The sequence below is a fragment of the Aspergillus luchuensis genome, chromosome 3 (genome assembly GCF_016861625.1).
Source record: "Aspergillus luchuensis IFO 4308 DNA, chromosome 3, nearly complete sequence".
In the NCBI taxonomy this organism is placed as follows: Eukaryota; Fungi; Ascomycota; class Eurotiomycetes; order Eurotiales; family Aspergillaceae; genus Aspergillus; species Aspergillus luchuensis.
Genome location: NC_054851.1, coordinates 618,711 through 626,324, shown reverse-complemented (window position 1 = coordinate 626,324; position 7,614 = coordinate 618,711). Strand labels below are relative to the sequence as shown.

General features: G+C 47.7%; 2 protein-coding genes across 2 annotated transcripts; both read right to left on the bottom strand.

The window, feature by feature from the left end:
• Positions 1-258: 258 nt before the first annotated feature.
• AKAW2_30209S (uncharacterized protein) lies at positions 259-492 on the bottom strand (the record flags this gene model as incomplete). The annotated part of the gene is made up of 2 exons (XM_041686697.1): positions 259-309; positions 385-492. 2 exons carry the CDS (start codon positions 490-492, stop codon positions 259-261), a joined length of 159 nt encoding a protein of 52 aa, XP_041540656.1.
• A 5,523-nt stretch (positions 493-6,015) lies between these two features.
• AKAW2_30208S (lytic polysaccharide monooxygenase auxiliary activity family 9 protein) lies at positions 6,016-7,323 on the bottom strand (the record flags this gene model as incomplete). Its single annotated transcript, XM_041686696.1, has 1 exon — positions 6,016-7,323. The coding sequence occupies one exon, from the start codon at positions 7,321-7,323 to the stop codon at positions 6,016-6,018; it is 1,308 nt and encodes a 435-aa protein (XP_041540655.1).
• Positions 7,324-7,614: the final 291 nt, after the last annotated feature.

The window sequence follows — 7,614 nt, the reverse complement described above, 5'->3', positions numbered from 1 at the left end:
ATCATGGTAGATATTAGACCGAGCCTTTGTATTTGCATAAGAGAATAGGAAATCCATGTTATATGAAATGACCTATACTAAATCACGGTGAACAAGAGTCAAATCCACAGTCACATAGAGAAGAACAGAGATACAAGACGGCGTATAAACGCTGAGGTTGTATTTTGGCCAACATTCCCCGTTCCCTTGAAGTCATTCCATATCACAGGCACAATCGCTGGCGCAGCTGGCTGGATCGCTGTTGTGGAGGCATGTAGCTTAACAGTCGAGGACACCGAGATCGTCGCACAACGAAGCAGCGTCGGCCTCCTATCAAATCTTATAGTCAATACCCCTGACGGACAGTCTATGAGTAACAAAACAGATGGGACTTCAGCTCCCTACCGTTCGCTTTCCAATGGATGCACCAACTTTGGCCGCCGGATCGTGTTCAGAGGTGGCTGCCACAAAGGCGGAAAAGAGGACGGCGAAGAGGACAGCTGAGACCTTCATGATGATAGAGGATTATGTCGAATGTTGTAGGAACGAATTGAATTGTTTGGAGGATGTAATGAGACTGAACAGCTGGGGGGAGTACTCAGATTAAATACTTGGATGGACTTCACTGTGTCATTGCCTCAGTGGAGTGGTAGGTCTGGCAATGCATTTAGCGGCAAGGGTAACCTCAGTTAGCCGATGTATTTTCTCGATACTTCTTAGTATGATCTGCTCCCTACAGTACTCTATTCTAACCGCGTCACTGCTCCAAAAAAGGCGACTATCGAAATGCGACCTGCATGTTTGCCCTCGATTCACCAGCAGAGTTGAACTTTGCTGGGCCATTATAATTAAGGATCAGCCATTCAATAGAGCAGTAGGGCTGATCATTTGCGGATTGAGCAATGACGATTACGAATGCGTTTTCATCGGAAATGCAATACACTCTGCATGAATACACTTCGTCCCAAACTATAAGATGGCTACACGTGTTCTTTACGCCATCTCTTTTCAATCTAGCATCCGTGTAGCACGGCGACCTCAGGAGCGCTTTTTACAATAACTTTCTGAAATGGAAACAAGATTTTAGAGCATGAAAGGCTGACCAGCTTGAGATCAAGTCACTACACACGGTCCTGGAGCATGGACCCATGGAGGCAACCGTTCCGGTGGACACCGGTTTCAGCCTCATCAAGCCCTTGCATTCTGCACCTGCCTCTTCAATTTGCAGCAACTAGATCGGATCCGGGGTAATAAGCCTATCATCTACTTTGTAGAAGGGTTTCACTGCAATTTAGCTGCAGTTAGTTGATGCGACAGGCAATAAAGTTTAAGTAGTCAGATAGTCTCACCGTAAATTGTTTCCAAACACTTCGCCGACTTTGCAGGATCATACCAGAATAGGATTCAATAGTCTGAAGAATAAGGACATCCGAGAAACGGTCGTCAAGAGACTTACTAAATCAGGACCTTGAGCCTAAAACAAAGATTTCCAATAGGGTGGGTTGAAATTAAACCGCTTCTCTTAGCCGCTAAATGACTGAGTCTGTCCTTCATCCTGCAAAAGATTACGTGTGTTCCGACACCGCCACCGATCAGCCAGCCACTGTACCTGCAGGATATTACCTATCACATTGCCTGGCCTACTATGGATTGCGAGGCACGTCGACATAGTCACATGCATTCACAAGCTTTTGAGCATTACCTGTGCTAGCTGAGTAAATAAGGTAGTTGAGACTCGCACCTTGCCGAAGAATTCACGATTTTCGGGTCCTGTAAAGGAGGCAGAGACGCTATGGAATATGCATGATAGTAAGAACTAATTTCTGCAACGACTAAGGCACTTTCATGGAGTCGCAAGGGAAGAAAGGTAGGGGGTGCAAGATTGTTGAATTTTTGACAACCGCAATTCCAGTGACAGGCAAAGAGTACATGGGCCTCGGTATATCAGTAGTTAGTTGAATAAATCGGATGGGAAGATAGTGACCAAAGGGGAATTCCAGGAAGATCAAGTTAAGTAAAGAATCAGAACCTAGCCCAAGATTCGAACTGTCTTACCGTGGGTGGGATGTCGCTTTTGTACTTCTGGGGTTAGCACAAGCGCTTTCTATACTTTGACCTTAAGGATATGCCGTTTGCTTTATTCAATATGAAATATATATGGGTCATACAAGCCATTTCAATGAGAACGTGGCAAAGGTACCGTCATATATGTCTTTCTGATTCCAGCGGACCCCAGGGCGTGTGTGTAACCAGGCTCATGCACTAGCGGAGTCCAGCTAACAAATACTCAGAGAAACGGTAGAGGATTTACTGGGTTTCATGGCATTGTGTACTTGTCATGATGGGGAGAAAATTATCAACGCTCTCCCTAGTCAGTCCTTTTACATCACAGCCCTATTTCAGTTACCGCCGAGGACATTCATATCCGTGCCACCCGGACTGTCTCCTGTCTCGGTCAGAAACTGACTCGCTTCTTAGCATTCAACATATCCAAAAGACCAAATTCCAAGCATTGATTTAATGCTAACGCAAATGTATGCCTTAGTAGACTTCTGCATAGGACAATAACTACATTGCTTAGACAATGCCCTTAGCTAGGCCTGGTTCTTTCGCATTGTCCGCGACTCTACTTGTATGATATTTAAAGCTCCTTCCAGGTCAATATATATCCTATGCGTATATCGCAGATCTCAATGGTACATACTATCCAAATCTACTGCTTGAGTGCTGAATAATGATATTTCAAGCTTTCCTTTATAACGAGGGTAGCTCGATGTAACTGCTGAAACAATGCATGCACCCTTGGGGGTCTTCCCTATAACACTGAATCGCGAACACAAGGACGGAACCTTTCATTATCCAGATGATCTATAGGGTATATAACAAAAAAGTCTTTACATTTGCATAACATTATAAAAGAACCTAATCTAGTAGGGTAAACCCAGACCAAGGCATAACAGAGCAGAAACCATACTGGCTTGTTTGTAACTTCCACAGCCCTACAACCGGGCATGAGACCGGAGGTTTTAGCAGTAAACAGCCCCGCAGCCGCATAAGCTGATCTGGCTCGTCCGGCCTGCAGTAGCCATGTGCTCGGTACTGTTAACTTCGGCAATGTGGAAGGGTGAATCGAGGTCCTCGAAGCACACTTCCTCTGCGTATTGCAAGACATCGTCAGTCCACACTGCGAGAGTAAAGTGGCGGTATCCCGCAGTCGATAATTGCGTGATAGATAAGTGGGACTGATACATTGTCCGCCTCATTGCTTCGGTCCGTCCCGCTCAAGTCACATTGCATATGGCGTTATTGGTCTAACCTCTGACTGCAGACACAATGAGGTGTTTGGAAGATTCAATTGACCATATGCTGAATTACAAATCCCCAACCAACCAAATCAAGATTGATTTAGGAGACAAGGAAGGACAGGCATGTTTATCGCCAACTTATTTGCCTCAGCTGGAGTTCCAGCATGCATGGAGACTGCAGGTCGGGATGAGAATGTCGGGATTTGACTGGAATCACGGGAAATATAAGTCCGCTTGCTTAGCTGCAGCAAAAGAACTTATAGCGCCTTGACAGAGACAAATTACTATCGAATGAGACATACCCTGACCTAATATCAACATAGAATCTCAATACAATACTAATGAAGTGTATATATAACTAGACTGAGGAATGCCCCGACACAGCCACTGCTCAATGCTGTGCGGGTTGTGCTTTCGCCCTCTTTGGCGCTGACAGCTGCTGTACGAACTACGGTTGCTAGACGCCGAAAGCATTTGATATGGACATGGTAGTGAGGTGATGTTACTATTGATTTACCAAGGGGTGCGCATGAGGCTACATTTGACCAGAAACTTTTGGAATCTTGTTTTACCTTCTTGGAATTCTGTTAAGGTAACGGGCAGGCGCTACGGTATTAAAGCTCGAGTCTTTGCCGGGTAAAGATAATATAAGACGCGTTTGTATTCGCCTATAGTATAGGAGAACCTAGATATATGTAATCTCAGGCCAAGCCTTTGTCATGGAATATCGTGAGGTTAACGTCGAGACCCTGTGGTAGAGTATGATGGCTGCCGATTGAGCAATATTCTAACAGCCACAGTCCTTGCAACAAGACGCCGCAGTGCGGCCTGTCTGGGAATCAAATGGAGAAGTGACAAGACAACCAGCACAGCAGGCAGCAGTTTGACTATCTGGACAGTTGGAAGGGTCCTATAGATTCCCCAAGGTTAATCTTATCTCCAGGGAGATATTATGTCAACACATAATGTCTTACCTGTCGTTTCATCATAGCTGTATCGGGTTGTCCTTTAGGATCTTGCAAAGGTCCAGCCGCCACCAAGGCAGAGAAGAGGAGTGTAATAATAGCCGAAACTCTCATTTTGGTACTTGATATGTATGGACGTGGAAATGCTTTAGGGGTTAAGTCAGAGGCTGGAAATGTTGAACTGGTGTAAACCGGCGCTACGACTCCCTTTATCTAGGACTAGCGGTCTCATTACAAAGGTGTATAAAGCAAGGAGGTTGTTGTAGAATCATTAGAGCCAATCATCTGACATCTCATGACTTATATTCAAGGGGCGAAACAATGCGGTGCCTGCATTCATTGCGGATTTGATAAGGAGCGATCTACTCGGATCGGTATGTAGTACAGGCTATCACTCCGCGGTAGAACGATACTGGATGTTGAAGGTAGGCCATTCATTTGCGTTGAGGATTGATGTTTTGAATCGGTGAACATATCTCCATGCTTTTCCATAATCCTTCTTGAATCCCAATCTTGATCAGCCACGTCCAAGTAACAGTCAGGCGAGAAAGAAGTTAGATTTCATGTCATAGTCAGCCTCGGTCTCTTTTAATCCGTTGAACCGGCATAAATGCGCTAGATTTATCCTAATCCTTACTATCAGTCGCCAGCCAGGGGATGGAAAATCACTGTAAGGGTCGTGCGGTAGTTCTGGAGACGTTGATATGAGCTGCTCAACCACACGTCTGACAGCATGCCATTCCCCAACCACAGCGCGGGGGTCAAGACTCCGTACTGGGCAACAGACTAGCCATTGTTGAGCAACGGTGATAGAAATCTCTAGGTATAGGTAGCCATGTTTAGCATTCTTCGGCTCCATACCCTAACCTGCGGTCAGATGGTAGCATGCATTGGAATGGCGGGGCTTCCGCGGCGCCGCGGGTAGTATACCCCCTTACAGCACGGGGAGTCTAGTATTATAAGATGAGGTATTCTTTCCTTTTAGTAATTTCAAGGATTGACTGCAGTCAGCAATGTCGTTTGAGGCCCGGCAACAGCGCTAACTAGCAATAATGGCAGACATCAGATATGCTGGCAGCACTTCGGTAACATGCGCGATGCATCGGTGCAAAGCAAATCCTTCCCAAGACCCGATCATGTGCGCCTTCCCAATGACACCAAAACATGGGACTTAGAAAATGAAATACATGTACATACAAGGATACCAACAACTCGCTACACAATTCCAAATCTCCCTTTCTGATGAACTATTGATTTCCAGTCTTAATCGGTCACGAGGTATATTGCATACGTTCTTGCAATGTAAATACCGTGGTATTCGCATAACAGTATCTCCAATTGTTGCTGAGAATGCCCTATCAAGACACAAAAGACACAACAGACCAAGTACCCGTCACGACAACCAGAGGCAGACCCCAAAGTATGAAATGGGATGTCTTGTATATTGACAGGCAATCGGTTGAGGAGTCCCCGATGATCTACAATATGCAGTCCCCGACGGCAGTGCTGGACTAGCAGCTAGTATGGATCAAGGAGCGAAGGGTCTGAACATCTGGGATAATACTACGAAAGCTTGGTATGACACGCGATGGAATTGAGTTTTTGCGTTACACGCGTTATATTTGACTCCATGTCTTTCACTATCAAAGCTTCTAGAGCTGGTCAAAGGTAACGTAAGTATACACATGAAGAGAAAAAAAGATGCAGGCCACGTATGCCGCAGATCCTCTAAACTCCACTCACAATATGATAGTCTGCCATCTTTCTTACAAGCGACGATGGCGCAGACCGCTAACATTGCGACGCTTCGAAGAAGCAGCGATCGTCAGCGTCTCCGAGATGCCAGGAGTGCACTCAGTGCCTGCGGCCATGCTCTGAGACGCATCCCACTCGCCGTTGACGCAGCGCTGGAACGCCGTGCCGCCATTGCAGTACCAGTAGTCTTCCTGGCTGCAAGAGCCGCTCAGGACACCCGAGGTAGCCGAAGATGCGGAGCTGGAAGCAGCGCTGGGGGTGGAGCTGGTGGGGGTAGAGGCCGAGTCGGAGGGGCTGGCGTTGCCGGATCCTGCCATGCCAGGCTGGGTTTGACCGAACTGGCCGCCAGCCGTCGAGCCACTGCCGGACTGGCTGTTGGTGCTACCAGAGCTACCAACACCAGAGGAACTGTCGGAGCTACCAGTGGGCTGAGAACGAGAGGAGGTGACCATGGTGGTCTGGGATCCAGCGCCAGCAGAAGAGGCGGCAGCAGAAGTCACGACAGCGGCTTCGGTCGTCGAGGCGCTGGTAGCAGCAGCAGTGGTAGTCGCATCAGCAGCCGCGGTGGCAGTGCTGCCAGCAGTGTAGAGGGTCGGGCCGGGGATAGTGTAACTGCTGATGCTCTGCCAGATGTCGATGTAGATGCCGGGGTCGGTGTCCTTGTACAAGGCAGTTCCCAGGGTTCCACTCGGGGTGGCAGTGCCGCTTCCGGTGACGTTCAGGTTGATGCACTGGGGGTAGTTCTGGGCGCCATCCAAGTCCTCAGCACCGTGCAGGGCAATAATCTCGTGGCGAAGAACATAGCTTCCAGCCTCGATATCAGACGGGATGGTAATGCTGCGAGTGTAGTTGTTGTCGATAAGCTTGTCGGTAGCCCAGGTGCCGGGAATCTCGGAATCATCGATTAGGCCACCAGCATCGATCTTGAAAAATTGCAGAGCCGTCTTATCGACGTCAGCGCAAGAGCCATTGCAGTTGGCCAGGTAGGTGATCACTGGGCCATGGTGGTCATCAGGCCAAGTGTTCCAGGTCATCTTGACGGTTCCACCCGGTGCGACCGGAGCTTCAAGTGCACCAGGAGCGGAGCCACGATGGCAGACGATGTTGGAGCTCTCGTATTGGGTGGGAGAAACATATCCATCATCCGTGGCGTTCGTAGACCAGGCAATCAGCTCCGGGGGATCGGACTCGTAGTAGTAGGTGTCAACCAGGTAACCACCGTAAGTAGTACCATCCACCTCGATGCTCGACACATAGCCATGTCCGGCCACAAGGGAAGCTGAGGCCAGCAGGACTCCAGCGATCTTAGAAAGAGACATTTTGATTGGATTCACGCACAGCGGAATATCTAACGAAGGACGAAAAAATGGAAGAACTTCAATCAATGAAGTTCAGAAAAAGAATGAAAGACTGGCGAGTCGGAAAGAGAACGATCTGCTTGCAGTGAAGAATAATTGCGAGGGCCGTTCATGCTATTTAAACATTTCTCGGATGATCAGCTCTGCCAAATTTCTTTAATATTGATCAAGCTAAGCGAAGCTTCCGTCATCTCCAGATCAGTTCCAGTTTGATGAAAGGATCTATGGCCGAGGCAGCTCGATGGTGTTGCT